This window comes from Buceros rhinoceros, unplaced genomic scaffold (genome assembly GCF_000710305.1).
Source record: "Buceros rhinoceros silvestris isolate BGI_N320 unplaced genomic scaffold, ASM71030v1 scaffold3860, whole genome shotgun sequence".
In the NCBI taxonomy this organism is placed as follows: Eukaryota; Metazoa; Chordata; class Aves; order Bucerotiformes; family Bucerotidae; genus Buceros; species Buceros rhinoceros.
In genome coordinates this window covers 12,473-31,870 of record NW_010390015.1, presented here as the reverse complement: position 1 = coordinate 31,870, position 19,398 = coordinate 12,473, and the positions used below count along the sequence as shown (strand labels likewise).

General features: G+C 46.7%; 1 protein-coding gene across 4 annotated transcripts in view; it reads right to left on the bottom strand.

Moving 5' to 3' along the window:
* Positions 1–3,187: 3,187 nt before the first annotated feature.
* POLR3E (polymerase (RNA) III (DNA directed) polypeptide E (80kD)) overlaps positions 3,188–19,398 on the bottom strand; it is a 24,826-nt gene continuing 8,615 nt past the window's right edge. For 2 of the 4 annotated variants that reach the window (XM_010136047.1, XM_010136062.1), the window contains 9 exons: positions 18,958–19,078; positions 17,289–17,370; positions 14,961–15,020; positions 13,785–13,942; positions 13,440–13,504; positions 11,405–11,901; positions 6,806–6,883; positions 5,782–5,907; positions 3,188–3,677 (listed from right to left, as the gene is read on the bottom strand). In XM_010136047.1, coding sequence (XP_010134349.1) covers positions 3,621–3,677; positions 5,782–5,907; positions 6,806–6,883; positions 11,405–11,901; positions 13,440–13,504; positions 13,785–13,942; positions 14,961–15,020; positions 17,289–17,370; positions 18,958–19,078 — 1,244 coding nt within the window. In that variant the 3' untranslated portion in view covers positions 3,188–3,620. The remainder of the gene's footprint in view (positions 3,678–5,781; positions 5,908–6,805; positions 6,884–11,404; positions 11,902–13,439; positions 13,505–13,784; positions 13,943–14,960; positions 15,021–17,288; positions 17,371–18,957; positions 19,079–19,398) is intronic. The other 2 variants (XM_010136055.1, XM_010136070.1) reach the window with 2 other exon arrangements.

The window sequence follows — 19,398 nt, the reverse complement described above, 5'->3', positions numbered from 1 at the left end:
GCACTCAAAATGAATGTTTTGAATTAGCTTGTAGACCTGTAGTTAACAAGCTAGTTAGTTAACTAGTCCGCCTGTATCTGTAGCAGTAGATGTAATGTTGGTTAGCACTGTCACACTAACTGGTGGTTGTAAAGCAAACATCATAGCTTGGCGCTACGCTGCTACTTCATACTGCACTTAGTCTCTGGCCAGAGCAGGAACTGACACCAGCTTCCCTAGTTTGCTTCCAAAACAGCAGAGCTAAGAAGTGGGTTCTGTGTTTCTCACAAGGAGCCACACCAAAGCTTTCCTCTGGATCGCAGTGATGATCTAGCCCTGTATCCACATCTGTGTAGAAAATTCACCAGAAAAACCAAACCCACAGAGCCCATGACCAGTGGGGCAGGTAGTCTTTCCTCGGCTCTCGAGACTGAAGTTAGCAGTCTAGCTGAACTCGCTTTGGTTGGGAGACGGAGGGCTGGCACAGCAGCCTGTGCTGCGCTCGGTTTAAGCTAATACCGTATTTTTGCAGGCTCTCCTGCAGGGTAGTACAAATGTCTTCCCACTAAGAAAAGATTTGATGTGAAGTTTTTGTGGCTTTTTAGGTATGGTTTCTTAGGTAGGGCACTTTGTCTTAAGGCAAGATACTGTGAATTGATGATGTTTGTTATTTGGGACCTACTGTTCTTCGGTGGAATGTCTGCAAAGTACTTTTTTCTGTGTATTTGGTAAGATAGAAAGTTGCAGTTTAGCTATTTAACTTCAGTAGAAGCACTGCCGTAGTGGAATAGCTTGTAGTCTTACATACCACAAACTCCAAGTGCTTGAAGGACACGGGCCAGGTAAAACCTGATGGTATCGTTTTGTCTGTTGTTTCCAGTGGCAGCTTCTGTGGATCTATTCCACGCTGCCCGGGGAGTGGGAGGATGGACGCAACGCTGCCAGAACGTACCCTTCTGAAACCAGTCCTCTCCTCCTCCACTCCCCAATAACAGTTCCCATGTATTCCTGTTCTGAAAAACAAAGCACGTGGAGAAGTATGTTCTTAAAACCGCTTCAGAGTGCGGTGAAGACAAAGGCTAAGAGATTAAGGGCGGGGAGGCACAGTGGAAGGTGAAACCCTTTTCCTTACACGGGTCTCATAGCTTGCTTTGGTCAGCTGCTCTGGGGAACGCTCTGGCTGCCGTAGCCCCAACAGTTGACACAAAACATGGACAAGTTTTTCAGCTTTAGTTCAGCTGCTGCTGTTGCAGTTCTGCCTTATGTCGTTCCCTGCCCAGCTTCCCTATCGCTGTCCTGCAGTTGCAGCATTAAGACTTCATAGTGTGGGAGTTCCTCTAAAACATGTATTGTGTTCTGAAATTTATTTTAAAATGGGAACCTGACTATTTTTCTACTCAGATAATCCAGTCAAGCTACGTGTGTAACCAGTAAACTATGCCCATCTGTGCCGTCAGGACACAGTCACCTTGGTGCAGATGGCACCTCCATTGCCGAGTCTTGCTGCCTTTCCTCGGCAGCTGAGGCGGAGTCCCCATTAAATCTGTGTTTTAAAAGGTGTTGCTACATGGAAGAGGATAGGCCTGCCTAGGGTAGAAATGCAGAGGGCACTAAGTAGTAGTTTCTCCTCACTGTTGTGGTGTTTCAGTGCTGTTCACAAAGGAGTTGGGGTGGGGGGAGGAGGGCAGAAGAGCTGCTGTTTTGCCATCGGGTTAACTGTACGGTCACCGCTTCCCGGACACGTGGATCCTCAGCACCTGGAGGTCAGGGAAAGCAGTAACCTTAAATGAGAACGTGACACTGTTAGTCACAAATGCTTTAACACTAGTAATTCCTCATCACTTCAGGGGAAGGGGCATCTGCTGGACCATAGGATGTGTTCAGACAGTTCAGAATTTTTGGTTAAGCAGGTGATCTTCAGGGGTGTGTTACTGTTGGCTAATTCAGAGCACTTTGATAGATACAATTTTTATGCTTGAAAAATCTAAAAAATGTTCTCAGATTTCCACAGAGCTACTTGATTCTTCTGTAACATACGTTCCCCTTGGCGACCCGTGCCATTGCTGAGCTCTGGCTGTACTGTACTGTACCACTGAACTGTACATATTACGCAATAAAACCCTCCAAGGCTCGGTTGTTAAGTTCCCTGACGGTGGCTTTCCCAGGAAGCAGCTTCACAGATGCGGCCATAGGTAACGCTGTGCCGGTGTCAGCCAAGGGTGCGGGCACCAGACCAAGACAAAGGCTGCACAAGCTGCCTCGACTTAAGAACACTTCGCATGTATACTGACATAGTTAATAAACTACACTAGTTTATTAATTAAGGTGGAGTTTAAGCTATTTAAAAATAGGTATTTTCCACAGAAGTGTGAAAAGCTGTAAGTGCGGTAACAATATTCTTAACCAATCTTACCTGGATTAACTACCTTAATCTGCTTATTTTAGTCAACACCTCAGCCTTTTCTGAGCATAAGTAGATGAAATTAAGAGAATCTCTCTGAGCTTCTCGTGTGATGGAAATCATAGCGAAGAACCTGACCAGTAACTGTTCTGCAGTGCTTACAGTGGGGTATTCCTCATCTTACTGCAGATCGGCTTCAGTGATAAACCTGTGACAAAAAGATCAGTTACTGTGCCTGGTGCAGCAGACCCTTCGCTTGACAGCTCCCTCTGGCCGCCCCAAAGCACACGGTGAAAGCAGCGTGATGAAAGCAGTTCCCCAGCTACCTCTAACCTCCGCTAAAGCACTCCTGACCTTTCCTTCCTCCGCGAGCCTCTGTTCCTCCACAGGGCTATGAGAGCAGCAGGTGCAGCTTCCGCTCCTTCCTGGACAAATACAAAGCAGGGTAGAATTGACCTTCAAGATAAAATTTTATTTAAAAAAATTACACAAAATAGAGGTTTTACACGGTTGCTGTGTGATAACTACAGCTGGATGCCTTCCAGAGGGTGCACTGTTACTTACCTCACTGCGTTTGCATACGGTAATGCAAAACGTCCCTCGCACAAAACCCACACCAGTAAAAGAAATCCAGTAGTTGTTGTTCCACATGTTTCAAATGTAGGTACTTTCCCAAATAACTCGTTTCACAGACAACAGGCGAGAACAATTGGAGTTCAAAACGGTGATTTTGTCCCCCTGTCCCTGACCTGACGTTTCCATGGACATGACTATCGTAGCTTTACAAAGAGGGCTGCAAGGGCTGTTACAGTGCTCAGCCTAAAGCGTGAGCATCCAGGTATTTAACAAAAACTGGGATCTTTGTAAAGAAATCTAATTTATTTGCATTACTTACAAAATAAAAGTATTAGGCCATGATTTCCCGTCACGTCTGTGTCAGTATATGGTTTTATTATTTTATAACGAAACAGAATGAGAATCGAAATACATTAGAAATCCCAGATTAATCAAGCTGCAGACAGGGTCCCCTGTTGTCTTCCTAGTTGCTCTTGCACTAGGCGGCCATGCAAACACGCACGTGTGTGTGTCGGGATGGCGGAGACTGACTGCAATGCCCACGTGCCCCAAAGTAGGTCAGATCTTTCCCCACGCTCCCGAGGCCACGGCATTACTGTCTGTGCCGCCCGCTGCAGGTTCCCTCTGTCGTCCTGGAGATCACCTGAAACCGCCACCACCGCTGTCAAGACTGCACCGTCCCCTTAAGATACCACATTCCGCCGTAGCTCACACAGCAGTCCTGGGGAGAAAGGGAGAGCCCGTAAGGTCTTGGGAACTGTCCTCTGGCTCGGGGACAATACATGTTATCAATAGCCAATGTCCCCTCTCCCGTGCATGAGAAAGCACGAGTCCAGAGCAGCCGGAACCTCCACCCCCACGGCGTAGTTTAAATGGAGATGACAGACACAGGAGGGGGAAGGTCTAGAGGCCACAGAGGACAGACAGTGCAATGGAAGCAAGAAACGGGGCTTCTGTGGGGAAAAGATGGGGACGGTGCCGAAGGCTGCTTAGGAGGTGCAGGGGTAGGGGTGAGGATGAGGGGAACTCGGGGTAAACACAGGCTGAAGCTCAGGTGGAGTGACCAAGGGGAGCAGCAGGAACAGGCAGGCACCAGACCTGAATCCGTTTAAGAAACTATGTTCTATGATAATGAACTGTCAAACCTCAGAGCCGTGCTTTGGCATCCTGACCGCACGTCTGCTGCGCTTACAGCGGGTAAGCAGCACAGCAAAGGAGTTCAGTAAGTGCGTTTTCCTGTGGCTCATTTTCTTACTTCTACTAGATGAGCACCGAGCCTCTCGCGTTTAAACTAAAGGCTTCTCTTCCTTTTGCTCCCCCCCGCCCCGTTTAGGTAATTCACGCTGGCTTAAGTACTGCTACAGAACTGATGCTATGGAGCTTAAAGGGAAAAAAGTGGCTTTTTTTCTGAAGTCTTGGGACTTGCGTATTGCAAAAACAAGTAAATTAAGCGTGGAGGGTAGAAAGAGGGTTTGCAGACTTGATCTGCAGACGTAAAAATACTGTCAGTTTGTTCCTCTGCGTGTAGAAAGGAGCGCATGCAGGTGGGGAAATAGGAGTTAACAAATCCAATTTCATTCAAAGAGGAATCCAACCTCTTGTGGCTAATTAAAGAAGCCAGAAAACCTATTTCATTAACTCATACTTCTAATTTATGTCAGAAACAAAAGATCATTTCAGATACTTCTGTGACAAATGTATTCAAGGCAAAGAAGCCTGACACAAGACAAGGCTGGTTGCGCGATGACTCAGTGACGTACGTAAGAACAGTACCCAGTTTCTTGGGGGAAGGCGTTTTTTGTAGAAATAGGTTATCTGTTCAATAGCAACAGCCTCAGGAACAGCTAATGGCAGAACGGGTCTACATGTTCCCAGAGAGCTGATACCTGAGCAAATCTAGTCGCTGCACAGATCTCCCAGCGCGGGCAAGCCACCCAAATACTGTCTCGCAGGCCGAAATGCCTGAGCTTATTTTAGGGGCTACGATGACCGTGCCCTTTCAAGTAAGGTCAGTTTGCTTATTATCACAGCAACAGATCTGTAACTTTTCAAATACGCTGTTACTGCGTTTGCAGATGCCCATGTAACGAAGTGCTTCAGCACTCGTCTCACTGCAGCGGGTGACTGCGGGCAAAGGCTCAGCAATAATGACCGCAGTATTACAATAGCTGGCAGCTACCCGGCCACCCTGCCTCGCATCTGAAGCTTGCCAGGCATGGCCTGTGTGGTCCCGCTCTGCACCTCACACTTCGTTAGCAAGTAGATGGTGCACCTTCAAAGACAGACATGAAAGGAGTCAAATTAACATCCACAATGAAATGTGTTAACTGCTGCTTTGCCTGCTTGTCTGGGCAAGGGTTTTGCTCCGTACGCGGCTGCACGTCCTGCTACAGAATGCAGAGCGTTTCCTTCTGAGTATGCGGCGCTCCTGCTCTTCAGCATTAGCCAACAGCAGATGCTGGTAAACTCAGAGCACTGCCCAGAACCTCCCACCTCCTTCACGTTTAACTCGGCATTATTTAAAAAACACTCTGCAGTATAACATTTACTACACTCTGTTCTCTGCTGGTCCAAGATGACAAATAAAGATTTGTGCAATAACACAAAACAATGCGTGAGCCAAAATCACTAGTCCTTGGAGGGAAAGCAGGTAGAAAGAGACAAGTGTATGTTTAACAAAACAAGCTGAAAAACTTGGTCCACATTCCAACAACAATTGTTTTATCATCATTCGTCAACTCATGGTAAAATACGATCCTTTGCTCAAACCCAGCATTAAAAATTCATGTTAACTGGATCAAATCCACAAGGGAACAGAAACTTACCTTTAACACTCTATCCACCTCCTGCTTGTTGAGATCTTCCCCACATTCTTGACTCAGCTGACTCTGGATGACATTCCTGCGCACTCGATAATTTTTTGAAAATATTTCCAGCAAAACTTGGCGATGCTTTAAAAGAAAATGTGTCATAAACACAAAGAGAAAAACAATATTCCTATCTTTCTATGCATCAAAACTGCACGAGCCTTAGTCTGTACAAAATATTCACTGAACTACATCAGAGGATTCTTGCTTCGTGATCCTGAGCCCATCCCATGTACCTCTGCTCTCTAGCAGTGCCCTCATCTCCGAGGGCTCTACAGGGACCTCCCCACACCCTGTGGCCAGACCTGCACCTGTCCTGGGACCTGGGGTACCTCCAAAGGTACAAGAGCATGCTGAAGAAGGGGCTGCAACACTCCTCTCAACTGCTTCCAGCCAGGAGGTTGGATACAGCTTGACTCTTGCCTATAAAAATTTATTTAGGTCATGGGCACAGGAGTTACACTGTCCATCCACATTTTGTCAGGTGCCTTCCCTTACCCTTCACTTACTCTGACAGCAATTAAAACTCAGGAGATGCTCACATATGCTGTTAGCATTTCCTACGCTAAGAATAAACAGATACATCAGGTAACATCGTCACTTCATCTCTGGTTCACGTGCCACTACCATCAAAAGAAAAAAACCCAAACTGGACTGGATGCAGCTGTGAGGCCTGCACTGGAGAATCCCTTCTCCTCACCAAGGTTCAAAACTGTCTGTGTTCCTCTGAGCTAGTTACTGACCTGTATTACCAGCATACTGTGGTGCTCAGGCCCACACAGCACCTTGTCCTGACCCAGCAATGATCCCCCTGCAAGCTAAGAGCCTCCTCTCAGCTGGAAATAGGTCAGCACTAAAAACTGGAGACTTCAATAGGGAACAAGGAAAGCTACCTGCCGTGCCAGTTCCAGAAACAAGAACTCAAACAACGCCAAGTGCTCCATAAACACGTATTTGGGAATGACACTTCTGTTATCTTTACCTGATCGTAAGTGTCACCGGCTTCCCAAAGTGCATAGACCTTTAGTTCATCTGGTGAAGCAGCAGTCTGTGGAGGAAACTGAGAACAAGAGGCTGTTAAAAATAACCACCTATTTAATGAGCTCTGCTTAATGATTCTATGATACAGTATCCCTAGACACCTATCAGTGAATAAAAAACGTCGTTGCCATGTAATGAGAAGTGCTGAAACAACCTGAGTTCCTCTGCCATTCCCCAGCTGACGGGGTAGCTTTGCTCTGGCAGCCCCTCTGCCCACGCGGGCATGGCCTGTCCTGCAGCTACAGGCAGCACCTTCTCATGGGCCCGGTGACTTCAACAGACACCCGGACCAGCCTGCGCTGCTGGGCAATCCTGCAGCACACAGAGCCTGAGTTAACACAAGCTGTTTGGCTGATGCTTCTGCTCACGGTGGGGCAATCCACACCAGCGCCTTCCCGGCACACCACCAACCGTTTCAGAGCTTTACTGCTGGGCAGACTGGGATCCCGTGAACTCTGCATGGGGACAGCTTCCCACTGGTGGAGGGTCAATCACCCCAGAGCATGGCCTTGGCCAATATTGCACAGCAAGACGTCTAGATTTTTCCTGTCAGCAGCATTTGCTTCCAGACCACCCAAAGCAGTATTCAACTGAGAGCACCTTGTGCACTGCAGGGTCTTTCTGGAGGTTTTGACATTGATAGTGGCAGGTTTTAAGAGATTCAGACTCTACCCCATATTTCTCTGCTGCACTAATCCCATGTCAGCGTTACTGACAAGCTCTGTGCTTCTGCTGTATTTGTCATCTCTGCTTTGGGGCAGACTACAGGGCTCCAGAAGACTGAATGCTGACGGAGAGTGAACAGACACTTGCTCATTTCAGGATTCAAAATGAAGTGGTTTTGTTTGTTTGTTTGCTATGTGCCAAGCTAGAGAGACACCTTTGTTTTTTCTGAGGAAGAAGCCTCACACTCCTGCACACAGGAAAGACCGCCACTGCCTCCCCTCCCTGCCCCGAGCTTAAAAAAAAAAAAACAAAATACCATCCATTTGCCTTAACATTTCCCCTTGGAGCAGTGACTAATGAGCAATGCTGGCATATGCCTTCACTCCTGACACGTCTCCTCCTGTCTGTCACTAACGATTTATTCCTTGCTAACTGCCCAGACGACCTAAATCAATCACCTATGAAAAGCTAACAAGCCAGTCCTGATCAGTCCAGGATCCCTCAGTCCTGGCTGCCAGTACCAACCAAACCTTTCTTCCCAGCCTCCCTCACACCACAACAAAAAGACTTGTGCATGGCAGAGTGAAAGATCAGCCTTTCCTTTCATGCTCTGCCTCTGATCTTACTGCAAAGGAGAAGAGTTTAGCCTAGCAGCAGCTGCCTGCTGGGATGAGCAACTTTGGCTCTCACATTGAGCCAAATGGCTGGAATACAGCAAGGGTTTACACCTGGTTTAGAGCCAGGACTCAGGTTTATTAGGGTCACAACACCTGACATAATTCTCTTCTCAGAGAAACACCTGCTTTTCAGGAATAGTATCGCTTGTACTCTTTCAGTACAGATAAAAATCAAACACTTCGGACTCCCTCCAGAAAAAGCTGCAGCAGGAAAGGCAAAACGCAGGGCACTGGGAGCACCTGGCCACAAGCTGCCTCGCTCTAAGAAAATCACTCAACACTGACCCGGAGTGCAAACTTCTCCTGCCTCACCACATGTCTGAAATGCAGCTGGGATGACCTGGCCACTCCGTGAGGAAACAGCTTCCAAATCAACACAATACTTACTGGGGAAGAAAACCCCACAGAATCTCCTGCTGCCCAGCCTTACTCTGCAAACTGTTGCAAACACTAATGCCGACAGCACCCTGCTCGCTGCTTTCCCCCAGCCTGTCCTCAGGAGCAGGAAATGCTATCAGAGGCATGCTGCTCTGTCCAAACAGCTTCACTGTCTTACCACCCACTGTCCCCTCGCCATTTCACATTCATTATCTTAATCTCTCCAGTCTCACCTTGAAACAGCTCTCCACTGCCTTTAAATCCTTCTTTAAAATATTTGCCCCATGCCCCTTTCTGCTCTAAGAGCCCAGAGCTGGTGCAGGACTTTTAGAAGATGAACTGCTGCCCCAGGTCTGCCACATTAAAACGGAAGCACCCAGGGAGGAGCCCTTGGCTTTGGGACGTGTCTCATTCAAGCACTGAGCGTGCCCTAAAAATAGCTACTGCGAGGCAGCCTTGCACTATAGCTAAAGCAGACCGAAAGGGCCTGGGTCTGCCAGAAAAAACGTATCAGCTGGAATATTCCTAGAGGTAAACTGTTGAGCTTCTCTCTCCAGGAGCCTGCCATTGGCACTAGCCCAAAAGACTCAATGTAAGCTGCATCCCTCTCCGGTTACCTTAGCCAGGCAGGATGCCGGCAATGGTTACCTCATTTCCTGATGCCTCAAAAATAGCCTCAAGTTTTGGGAAAAACCTTGCCACTCCAGGAACCATGGGAAGGGAGCCAGCAGGAGCCAGCCACCCCCATGCACCCACAACAATCTGCAGGGAAGCGGGTGCAGATACTCAGGCGACAGATTCCTGCGCGAACATTTCCCATGGGGCTGGACACGGGCTCAGGCTGCACAAGCTCTGGACACAGGCGCAGCACCAGTGTCCGCCAGGATGCCTCTGTTTGCCTTCCCTCTGACGGCAGCAGCAGCCCACCGGTCTTGGGTGCACCTGCCCAGGATTTGCTCTTCCTTTATGTGTGCTTTTCCCTCCCACTTGGTCAGGCAAGCACAGCACCCCGCAGGCGTCCCCAGGGCCTCATCTGCAGTGGAACGGCATCTCTACTGCCTCCCCACAAACACCATTTACCTCATACCCTGCGTGCAGTCGGTCAGCTTTATAATAAATCCTGCATTCCCCTGGTAAGGTTTCAATTGCCGTTTTCAGCAACGTGTAAGCCAAGAGTGTCTTCACCCCCCACAGAACATAATTTTAATTACCTCAGATCATTGATTTTTATCTCCAACACACTTTCAATTACAGAAACCAATGAGCAACTATGAAATCTCACACTAAACAACCCTCCAGGTCTTCCCTGAGCTCAGGCACCCTCGTCGGGTTCTGACAAAATTGTCCAGGGGAACAATCAGGAAACACTAAAGTATACGAGCCCATGCAAAGAGCGAAACCAGCTGCAGCACCTTTGTCATCTGCACAGAGCACTGGGGGGAGGCTCGGGGATAACAATTTCCATCACTGGTAACAGTACGGGCTCATACAGGCCCCTGAACAAGATCTCCAGTTTTGCAGTGAATTCAGGGTCAGCAGAACTGACCCTATGACAGAGTTTTCCAGACAGAAGGAAGCTCCCAGCCACCTGTCTTCAGGAGGATTTTATTTTGGATGTTTTTTGAAAAAAAGAAACGACTTCACTTTCACTCCTCACAGCCTTTAAGCAAAGATTGGATGGAATTGTTTCCCAAATCCCCAAATTTCCAGACAAGTCCCAGTCCCAAGCAACAGAGCAGCAATAGCCTCAGCTATTCACCACCAGCACGGCAAACGCAGACCCTACACAGCCTGCAGCGGAGAGCCTAGCCAGCCCTACGGGGCAGTTCCAGGCAGACATCACCCCAGGACTTGGAAGCTGTCGGGAGAGAAAGCAGAAAGTACTGAAATCGGTCGTCTCCCCAGTGGCATTTCAAGTCTGTTCCCCAGCTCAGGTGCCACAACACGTACTCTGCACACGACTGAACACGTTACTTCTGCCCTCCCATCGCAACCCTTACTCCTTAGCTATGTTTCAACTCCCATGCTCCAGGCTCGCTCTCGTCAGCCAGCCTGCTTCCTGCCCTTTCTGCCTCGCCTGCTCTTTCGAGCAGTTCACACGTCTCTTTTCCTCTCTCCCCAAAGGCAGCTGACTCCCAGCTCCTCCTGGTTGCAACCCAATCAGCACTGCCAGATGTCTTGTAAAATTAATTTCCTTTTAGGCTCTTTCCCATGATGCCAAATTCCTTTTCCTTTCCTAAGCAATTTACTGTCACACAAACCTGCTCCGTCTCATGCAATCACACATGTCATTTCCATAAAGACAAAGAAACAAAGACACCTCTGCACAGTCTAGAAGGAAAAGGACTGACCAAAGAAACCTGCTGCAGATACGGCTTGTGGCTTCCCAGAGGGCTCTGCTGGGTGTGCCCTGCCGCTCCCAGGCAGTCAATGCCACCTGCCCTCCCCCAGCTGGGATCCTGTCCCTGAGAGAAGCAGCTTGTGCAACTCCAGGAGAGCTGATGGCAATCCAGGACTGCCTTAAATCACATTAACAGGAGCAAGTTGCAACAGGGAGTCACTGCAGCCCAACAGCTTGGACATGGAAGCAGACCTCAAAGACAACTAAGCTATGCGGTATCCACAAAGGAAGCAGAGTGCAGAGCCTGCTGGAAGCAGGACACCAGAAAAACCTCCAGCGGCTTCGACATACCCAATACTGGACAGTTACTCAGAGCACATCTGTTCTTCCCGTCCACAAGCACAGAACACAACCATTTCTCAGGTCAGATGTTTAACACCACACACCCCGCAAAGCACACCAAGGGAAAAATACTTACAGGCACCAAAATCTGTTTGCAGCCAGTGTCCAGCACCATGTCCTGTAACATTTTGTCCGAAATGCCACTGAACAAAGTATGTCCTGGAGGCAGACTGGCCAAGTGAAGGTTAAATAACCGTTTAAGCTCACTCAGGGTGAGTACAAATTGTTTCTTAAACGTTGACGACACAAACGCCTTTAGTTCCTGTGCTACCCGGTCAATGCAGCCTCCAGGCAAGTGGCCATTTAAAGAGCCGGTGGAGTCCTCCTCTGCATGGAGGCCATTGGCAATGCCGTTGTTCATGCCCTCATAAGCCGAAGTGTCCATCGGCTCCTCATCACTCACAGGTTCCTCTTTAATGCGGATACTGGAAACTTCCATCTTGGCTGAGGTGTCATTTGATTTCATCTCTGCCTTTTGCTTCTGGAACTCCTTCTCCAGCTGCCCATAATTCTGCTTGACTTTTGCTTTAGCCATGTTGACCCTTTGCTCCCCAGAAATCAGCAACGGATGAGCTATTAAGAAAAAAAAAGAAACGTAAATCTCACCATAACCAGGGCTCCACTCTTAACAGAATGTTTCTTGAAGGGCTCAGAGTGAAATAAAACCAGGAAACATCATCTGCTTGTGAAATCTAAGGCATATACCCAGTTTGTTGATTAGATTTTACTTTAGTTTTGGGGTTTCTTTGGTGTTTGTGGGGTTTTTTGGAGGAGGCTGGTGGTGTTTGGGTTTTTTTTGAAAATAAACATGCTGATAATTGTAAGCCAGGTGCTCGGGGAAGGGTGCTGCAGTCAAGGAAGCCGAAACAAAGTGCACTTTTTCAATGACTTTTCTGCAGATCAGGAAACCAGGATACAGACTGCTTGTACATCTCTAACAGTGACCCAAAAGCTTCTTTGCCCAACAACTTTTTCTTTTGAGTGTCTAGTGGCTGGTGTGGCCTGCTGCAGCAACTGCCAGAGCCAGCACAAGGATGTCCTACAGGTACAGTGAGGAGAGTGAAGGGGTTAACAAGTGAACCCGAACACCCTTTTAGCATGAGGTGCACAGTATGAAGTCCGAGACCCTCTTCTTAGTAGTATCATCCAGTGATGGGGAGAAAGGGACAGGAGAGAGTCCTTTCGCCTGCAATCCTGCCCCTCTTCCCCTGCTTCCTCTCCACACCCAGCTCTCCCAAGGCGAAAGGAAGAGGCATGCTGGCAGCAGAGGAATCCAGTCTCACTGCCAGAGGAAGGAGTGCTGTGTTTAAAGGCAAGCACAGCACACATGCTGTTACCTTCTCGGCTGTCAGGCTGGCTAATCCTCTCCAAATAACTCAACACCTAATCCTTCCAAGCAGATCGGACACAGGGTATTGAAATGGATTCATATGCTCGTTTGTCACTTCTGCTTATACTCTTCATTGGCTGCAGCGTCTGGCAATGAGCCAAATGCCTAGTTAAAACTCTCTGGAATCTCAAGTTTTCACAGTCTTTCTGGATTACAGAGCAGCTATATTCTCACTGGCATCCATGGTGGAGAAGCATGTCAAAAAGAGACAGCTTCATACCTCCTTACAGCCCCCTGCCAAATACATTCTTCATTAATTGCTCAGCCCTCAACCACACTACAGAGCCCAGCACAAATTAGGGGAAATAAAAACACCGCCTCATGCACATGAGCTTGCAAACTGAGAGGTGAGAATTACCTGTGCACTGGCCCTGTCTTCAGGAGCTGCTTACACCCTTCCTTACACCATACAAGCTGCCTTAAAGAAGCGGGTAACAGAACCAGCTGATTTTCTCACTATCAAATAGTGAGTCCCCAGTGCCAAGGAATACTCCCTGCTCTGCTACAAGGATGCTACAGTAAGCTTGTGTCACCCCAACATCAGTGATGTTAGTAAAGACTGAGATCTGTCACAAAAAATCATGAGGAAATTGCAAAAAATATTGAACGAAACATGACCAGTTCCCACCACGTTCAAAGCCAGAGAAGCACTCCAAAACATCACCCAGGAATATGGAAGGATGCATGAGCTCCAAGATGATCCAAGCACAATTCCATTTACCTGATTGTGACTCTTGTTTCTTTGGTGTCAAGTGCTCCTTTAAGAGATTATAGACTTTTTCTAATCTGAAAGAAAAAGATAAAATACACCAGGACAGTTTCAGTTGTTACGCCTGCATGCAGCCGTGCCAGCTTTAGCCAGCAGCTAGAATATTTATCCAGAGAGTGAAGGAACAGGAATGACTTGAATGATGCAGGGACACCCTCCACCATACCACAACCTGGTTACAGTGAGGGAAACCTTTGCGACAATACAGATCAAATTATCTATCAATGTCTAAAGAAGCTTTGTACTAGATAGTCCTCTGGTTTTAGCTTATTCCCCAAAATAAAACAAGACATTTACTTGGCCTGAATGCCCATCCACAGCATATGTTGCCTCTGAACTATATCTGGATGCTTCTTAACAAAGTCTTCATCATAAGGGAGCATGAACTCCCACCCTTTGTTTATTCTTGCCACAGACATGTGCTCTAGGAAGTCTTTCACATCTTCTGGGCAAAGCTAAAAGAAAAAGCATAAATAATATGGAAGTCAATTTACATAGGACATATGCAGGCATGCAGCAACTGGCATTGTTCCGTGAGACAGGAAGAGCTGGGCTGAGCTGGTATATATGGGGCACCTCCATGGACACACGCCCAGCTAAGCCAGAGATACTCATCCTTCTCTGCAGCACCAACACATGTTATAAGCACAGGACTTCAGAGAGCAGCAGTAATTAATCACCGGAGAGTCACACAGCTCGTGGCACGGTTTGTGAAGAAAAGGGAGTTTCCTAACTGAGATGAAAAGACTCTCTTGTGACGAGAAGCCTATCCCTACAATGTTAATCTTATTTTAGAGCTGCAGGTCAGACATGCTGCACCTACATGTGCACAGCTTTTAAGCAGCACTGGATCTTACATTCCAAAACCAGATGGTCTGTGCATAAACTGACTTGTGTTTTACCGATTTACTGGATTTTAAAAAAATAATTTGTCCTCTTAACGTTTCTCATTCATCTGCCAGTTTTAACAGAATATTCAGGTGACTGAGTTGCTTTGAAGCTTTTATTCAATGCTGACAACTGGCAAACACTGCCAGGAGAGGTGCTCTTTTGTAACACACCCAAAGCAGAGCAGCTAGTGTGGACTGCATAAGCCCTCATCTGCTCTGGTGCACAATCAGCCAGCTTAATTCAAATTCAAAGTGTCCGGCTTCCCTCTGAAACAGATAGGAGGACAAGATGCACCCCAGTGGCTCAGCTACAAGGCCAGCCATACCCAGTGGGGTTGTGGTAACTGTGTGAGCTGCTAGAAACGTTTCTACAGAGGGTATGGACCTACAGCTGTTCCAAAGTGAAGGCACACCTGATGAGCATCACCGCAGGTCAGCAGCAAGGCAGATGCTGCGAACCTGAGCTAAGGCTTGCCGCAGAATCCGCTGCCAACCTAGGGACAACGTCCAACAGGTATCACCAACTTCTATTCAGGGAAGATGGAAAAAAATTTAAAAAAAAAAAATAATAAAAATCACTCACTTTTGTAACTGCTGCCACTTCCTTTCTCACAACCCAGCGGTCTTGTGTGAACTTCCACATCTAGGAAGGAAGGAAAGGAGAAAAACCTAGTAACTGTATTTGGCAGTTGCTTTACTGAAGCTGTTCAATGATGTTACCAGAAATTCCTTTCACGAAGGTGGTGATCAAGTAGCGGGATAGCCAGGTAGCAGGAAAACACTTTCCGGCCTCTTCTGTCCTCAAATGGGCATCATCACAGTGCTTTTGAAAATCTATGGTTTGCCTGGGTGAACTTCTGACTGTAAAAGCTATGAAGAATCTCTTGAACAAAAATTCTATTTAGCTTCCAAAACAAACAAAAAACCCCACTGTAGTGATGCTGGGAATCCAGAAGTCACACCTGAGGCTCAGCTTCTCACACACCTCGTCATCAACCTACAGAAACTTCCATCCACTTCTGTTCATGTCGGGGTCTGTCAAGACTGCTGACTGTTGCCCTTCTGCAGCACACAGCCCCTAGAAAGTGCCCATTGCCAGTCACGGTTCTGCAAAGGTCCTGGGGACCTCTGCAGAGCAGCTCCTAAAATCTAACATCCCAAGAGGCAGTTGCTGAGAGCAGGCTAACAGGATGCACGAGGACTCAGGCAGAACAGTCTGAATATGATCTCTGATTTCTTCCTGCCTCCATTTAAAGAGACTACAACCTCTTTTAGTCTGTATGTATTAATAATGTTGTGAAGAATTCCAAATCTGATTACTGCCAATTTCTCCCTGCCCTATGATGTCATCTATGCATCCTTTTCTCCAATTCATCCTCTCCCTGCCTACAAACACACAAAACCACCGTGCTCACTTTAGGGCAGAGGGCATTTCTGTTTTAGAGCACAAGAAGCGGCTGTCCAAATGAAGATCTATCGACTCTCCTTGCAAGCCATTTCTCATCAGGCCCCAACTAAAGCCATGGGGCTCATGTCCTCTGAATTTATTACGTAAGAATCTGAGGAAAAGCCAGAAGCTTTCAGAAAAGACACAGATTACTCTTCCTCCTCCCCAAAGTACACCATGGAACAGGTGGACAGTAAAATTCACTATTGGCTTTATTAATTACTTAACACAAATAAAAACAGGGAAATAAAAGTTCACTGTTCAAACTAGAACACATTTTCTCCACAGTTGCAATACAGCACTACATACTATTTCTGAACCGTATGACCCGACATTTCACTTTGAAAGCCAGAAACATCGACGCTTTCTATTTTCTAATATTTTACCTTTGTCCCCGTTGAACAGTTTATCAGCACAGAGCCATTCCTCATGCGAGGTATATTTGATATAATTCAAATGCCAGTAACTTATCTTTACATCGTAACTGCTAGAACACTACTGCTTACTTAACTGCGCGTAATAATTTCTGGTCCCTAGAACTTTACGCATGATATGTCACCTAATTTGCTGTGTCCTAAAGACTTATGCCACCAGGTCACACCTGAATCCAGGTCTCCATATGGCAGTGTCTTAGGCAGAGAGCGAGACACAAAAAGTCAGTTTCAATCACCATCAGTTTTGTCTTACGCTAGTACTCTAATATCCTTAAAGTCTCTCGCACAGCTCCTATTCACAGCTAAATCTCTTAAACAAAGTTGCCAACAAGGCGAACAGTCAGGTCTAACCGAAAAAAATGACAGCAAATGCACTCATCAGCTTTTCTTTGATGGGGTGGAAGCCATAAACTGAACATGAACTCAGAAACCACTTAGGAACTAACCAGTGTTTCCCTGGTTAGCAAAAATAAACACAATGCAGAGGTTGTTCCTTTCTGCTGCGGTGATGTGTGTTTACAAGACCTGTATTCATTCCAACTTTCATGTGCAGCTACTGGTCACAAAAGGTGCCTGGGAACAAAGTCCTTTCACTGATTAGCAGCTCTAGGGAATAAAGTCCTTTTCAAAGATCAACAGTGCATGCTCAGGGAGCACAAGGCTTACCCACACTGCCCTCCTGAGTCCTCAGAGTCCTGACCCCACGGAAATTTATCTGGAGAAACAAGCGCTTTATTATCCAGCCCTGGCTTTCCCGCACTGTGGGGGCTACGTGATAGTGGCTCTACAGCACGTATGAGCAAGGGATGAATGCTGTTAATGACAGACGAACTGAACCTGCCAGCTGGCCACAATGTCGACCTACACCAACACTCCCACGACAGGCTCGTAACAACACCTTCAGGATTAAAGTACAAATAATTTCTTTGAAGGAAACACCTTACTGCAGCAGAGCTTTGCAATGCCACGGCCTCTCAGGCACACTTTACCTATGTTTTCCTTTAAAAATAACGAACACTTTTATACTTACAACAAAGTCTCTCCCTCTACAGAGCACTTCCGCAGGGACTCCACTATGCGGACTAGAAGTATCTTTCGGGTAAAGAACATCACTGTTAATTAAAAAGGAAGACAGATTAGTTACTAGGTACTCCATTAAAAGGGCACTGGTGAAGTTTAACAAATAAATATGTCCTCCCTGTTCTGCAGTTAAATTATACCTTTATCCAAAACATGTTTTTCATTAAAGGAATTAATATTGATGTAATTACACCACTGCAATTACACTAGTGCAAAAAGGCTTAGACCAGCACCACACAGCCTTGCGGCTAGCAGTTGCGTGCAATCCAGGTACGAGCTCTGCTTTGATCTTGCCTATCCTCCCTTGGACTGGTGTAAACAAGACCAGAACGATCCTAAGAAAGGCTTAGGCTAACCTGGCACGCAGCCTTGAAGGTAGCATGTAGCCAAACTGCTGCTGTATGGGCATAAGGGGTTTTTATTTCCTTCCTAGCAACCAAGGGCTTAAGAGAACACTTCTACAAAATGTCCTGTCAAACCAGACAGCACCGAGACCAGCACGACCGCATGTCCTTGTCTGCTTGCAAGACCAACCAGATGACATTTGTTAGCATGTTCTCCAAAGCCTCAAGGCAACCCAGGTTCGTGATCTTGTCCTGCCCAGGCCAAAGAAACAGGTCCTCTCTCCATTTAAAGCTCTGACGTGTGCATGTGCTGCTCTGTGCCCAGCCATCCCAAACACACCACAGCTAAGAGGTGTACACACCCTCCTCGGGCCAGCAGCAAAGGATCAGCTATAACATAAAAACAATCTGAACGCTAATACACTGTCTGTTAACTCGCTTGCAGCTTCCTTCTGGAATAGCTGGAGTTACCGCATGGAACTGGAGGGACAGCAAGGGCTGCTCTAAAACCTGCTCGGCAGTGCTAATACAGCAATGAGTTGTATCACAACTGCTGTAAGACACCCTGCCAACAGACTCGCACTGGTGGCTGGTGCCACTCCTCCTAACACAGAGCTATTCCACAGACTGCAATTCTCCCCATGCAGTGCTCCACCCAGGTAAAAACATCATGCTGCACTTCAGACTTCAATTCCCAGTGGGATGCTTTATCCTAATAAACAGGAGGATGATACAGAATCCATTTCGTGTGGTACACCCTGCACCCTGTGCCTGATTTATTAAGTGGGCAGTGCCTTCCAGGGGGTAGCTTTCAGCTGACAAGAGCAGCACCACTGCTGAACAAGGAGACTGCACAAAGACATTTCTTTCACTAAATTAACTAAGAAATACTACAGCTGACATTTTTCATTTTCTGTGTTTATATTTGACACTAATCTCTGAAAGAATTCAGGACAGTCCTCTCACAAAAGAACACGAGTGAAGACAACATTGAAAACCTAACACAACTCAAATGCAAATACAGATTACATCACTGCTCTGCCATAATTTTAGCTGGAGTAGGTAATAACGTATTATCCCTTACCATCAACTCTTTACATTTTGAATATCTGACTGCACTAAAAAACACCAAACGTTAAATCAAGATTTTACAGTACTGTGAGTTAAGAACATGACTACTTTAGAATGCAAGGCAGATGAGTATATAAAACCCATTGTTCTGATCCTCTCCTTACAGCAGAAAACCATGTCCCAGGGAACAAAGACGAGCCATACCTCTTCACCACCCAGTTTCCCTGGACCAGCATTGCCACCTGCTGTATACAGCGGAGAACTGCCGTGGAGTCAGTCCCAGAGCCCAGCAAACTCATCAGATTGGCAAACGGCATGACCTTCACTGAAAGGCAAAATACACACCAGGTTAAGGGTTTCTTCAATGCACAGGATATAGACCTCGATTTATAAATCTAGGACACTACGATTTATGTTGAAGTTCATGGTCAAAACTGTATCTTAGAAAATCCCTGAAACCTAAGTTTACAAAGTCTCCTCCTGCACTATAGTCATCACCTGTTCTAAAAATACCTGCTAGTGTTGCATCAAGTTCATTAGCTTTAACTGTCCCAAATTAATGCATTAGTAACATAAAATTAAAAAAAAAAAAAACAATTCCTTTAGCAATATTTGGAAAAAAAAAAACTTGCCAAGAAGGTAGGA